This window comes from Pan troglodytes, chromosome 14 (genome assembly GCF_028858775.2).
Source record: "Pan troglodytes isolate AG18354 chromosome 14, NHGRI_mPanTro3-v2.0_pri, whole genome shotgun sequence".
NCBI classification, from domain to species: Eukaryota; Metazoa; Chordata; class Mammalia; order Primates; family Hominidae; genus Pan; species Pan troglodytes.
The window spans coordinates 36210222-36213091 of record NC_072412.2 but is presented as its reverse complement, the minus strand read 5'-3'; the positions used below and the strand labels follow the sequence as shown (position 1 = coordinate 36213091).

At 44.7% G+C, this 2870-nt stretch overlaps 1 protein-coding gene across 1 annotated transcript; it reads left to right on the top strand.

Moving 5' to 3' along the window:
- The first annotated feature begins 1036 nt into the window (after nucleotides 1–1036).
- Nucleotides 1037–2280, top strand: CSNK1A1L (casein kinase 1 alpha 1 like). The gene has a single exon (XM_522662.9). It carries the CDS (start codon nucleotides 1037–1039, stop codon nucleotides 2048–2050), a length of 1014 nt encoding a protein of 337 aa, XP_522662.1. The 3' UTR covers nucleotides 2051–2280.
- The last annotated feature ends 590 nt before the right edge of the window (nucleotides 2281–2870 follow it).

Here is a 2870-nt window from a genome sequence, read left to right as displayed (position 1 = left end):
GGCCCCAATTCTTCTGAGAAAATGCTCAGAACTGCCGGCTTGTTTCTTCTCCATATTTTGGTTAAATTTTACTTGAATCCTTCATTTAGTCAGTTTTGCCAGAACTTCTCTGTGGAATCCTATTTAAATTCAAAGCACTCTATGAAAAAATTTCAAAAGGATCGCTTTAAAAAAAAAAAAGACATTTCAATTTAACTAGCAGTAAGTAACTCTTGTTGACTAAACTCAATAAAGAAGCAACCACTGAGATCGCAGAGAAAAACCTCAAGAGGTGGCACCCCGACTCGCATTAACCCAGGGAGACATGATGGCTAAGGAAGTAGGTGGGACAATGACTGGGCCCGAAAACAAGAAAATCTTTGTTATAAAAGCCTCCCATTTCTGCACGATTAAGTTGAAAGAAGGTGAGCTTCGAGTTAAGTAAGCCTAGGCAGTTTTGAATTCCAGCTCGCCCACAGTCTCTTGCAACCTTAGGCCGCTTACCTGAGACTTAGCCTTTCTTACCCAACAAATCAGGGAAAATAACAGCTACCTTACAAGACTAGCAAGTTCGTGTTAAATGGAGTGAGATGAGTGGAACACCTAACAGAGGACTCAGACAATAACAGCTTCTCCAAAAATTCTCTATTTGTGGTTGGCTGAAGCGGAGGAACAAAATGGCGGTGCTGGCGGCGTGACCGGGCCCTCTGGCCCACAGCCGTTGGCAGCGGTGGCAGCAGTACCGCTGCCCCAACTCGCTGTGCCCCCTTTCTCAGCCCACGACGTCGCCGCGACAGCGAGGCAGCGACCGACACCCAGAAAGAGGTGGTGGCCCAGCGTGGCAACCTTGAGAAACCCTCGCAAACTGTGGCCTGGCGGAAATCCTGGTGTGCTGCAGGGATCAGGCTGACTCCAGGCCCTGTAACACCGGGAAAGGCCTCGGTGGCCATTTCCAGCAGCCCTCATCCTCAGCCTTGCGGGCCGGCGGGCCCCGGAGGCCTCCATCCTCCCCTAGAGGGGTCAGGGCTGAGCCCAGCCTCCATCTTTGCCTCTCAGGATGGCAAACAACAGCGGCTCCAAAGCCGAACTCGTTGTGGGAGGGAAATACAAACTGGTGCGGAAGATCGGGTCTGGCTCCTTTGGAGACGTTTATCTGGGCATCACCACCACCAACGGCGAGGAAGTAGCAGTGAAGCTGGAATCTCAGAAAGTCAAGCACCCCCAGTTGCTGTATGAGAGCAAACTCTACACGATTCTTCAAGGTGGGGTTGGCATCCCCCACATGCACTGGTATGGTCAGGAAAAAGACAACAATGTGCTAGTCATGGACCTTCTGGGACCCAGCCTCGAAGACCTCTTTAATTTCTGTTCAAGAAGGTTCACCATGAAAACTGTACTTATGTTAGCCGACCAGATGATCAGCAGAATTGAATACGTGCATACAAAGAATTTTCTACACCGAGACATTAAACCAGATAACTTCCTGATGGGTACTGGGCGTCACTGTAATAAGTTGTTCCTTATTGATTTTGGTTTGGCCAAAAAGTACAGAGACAACAGGACCAGGCAACACATACCGTACAGAGAAGATAAACACCTCATTGGCACTGTCCGATATGCCAGCATCAATGCACATCTTGGTATTGAGCAGAGCCGCCGAGATGACATGGAATCCTTAGGCTACGTTTTCATGTATTTTAATAGAACCAGCCTGCCGTGGCAAGGACTAAGGGCTATGACAAAAAAACAAAAATATGAAAAGATTAGTGAGAAGAAGGTGTCCACCCCTGTTGAAGTTTTATGTAAGGGGTTTCCTGCAGAATTCGCCATGTACTTGAACTACTGTCGTGGGCTGCGCTTTGAGGAAGTCCCAGATTACATGTATCTGAGGCAGCTATTCCGCATTCTTTTCAGGACCCTGAACCACCAATATGACTACACATTTGATTGGACGATGTTAAAGCAGAAAGCAGCACAGCAGGCAGCTTCTTCCAGTGGGCAGGGTCAGCAGGCCCAAACCCAGACAGGCAAGCAAACTGAAAAAAACAAGAATAATGTGAAAGATAACTAAGCGTGAATGAGGAACAGAAGAAGCAGAGCAGATGATTCGAGCAGCATTTGTTTCTCCCCACATCTAGAAATTGTAGTTCATATGTACACCAGCTAGTGGCTGTGGACAACCATTTAGTTGGTGTAAAAAACTTTATTTCAATATAAACTGACTCTGGGGAGCGTTGGTGATGCTGTATCCCAAAGTGTAGCTGCTGTAATTGTGAATATTAACTGAGGTAGTGAAACGTGGTGTCTGGTTTTCTATTGCATTTATTCAAGTAGAAAAGTTAACTAAATGGTTGACACACACGAATTGGTGGAGACATTGTCCATATGCCAATTTTTTGTTAAAACTTTTTATTTTGAACTAGACTGCTTTGAGATATCATTTCAGAAGGACAGTCTTCAGCCACAGCTGCAAAGGTTGTAAATGCTTATGATTGAGCATTTTTAGGGTTTCTCCATCCCTGGGGTTTGCAAATTGTTCACATAAAGAGCATTCTTAAAATGGTTGGCTTCTTGTCTGTAAGCCAGCTGATCTAGTAGTAACCAAAAATTCCAGTTTTGAGAATAGGAAAGATTCCGCCTGCTTACCTGTGAAGACATAAGAAAATCTTAGTAACTACCAGATTATCTTTAGAATTCCACATTAACTCTATCATGTTCTCGGTATTTAAAAAACAACAACAACCATATTTGTCACAGAAATTTAGTTAACATCTTACAACTGAACATGTATGTACATGGCTTAGATAAATGTAATCACCGTAAACACCTATATGATCTGGGATTTTGTTCATATTTTGAAATGGGAGCTTTTATGTTTTACAAGTTCACTA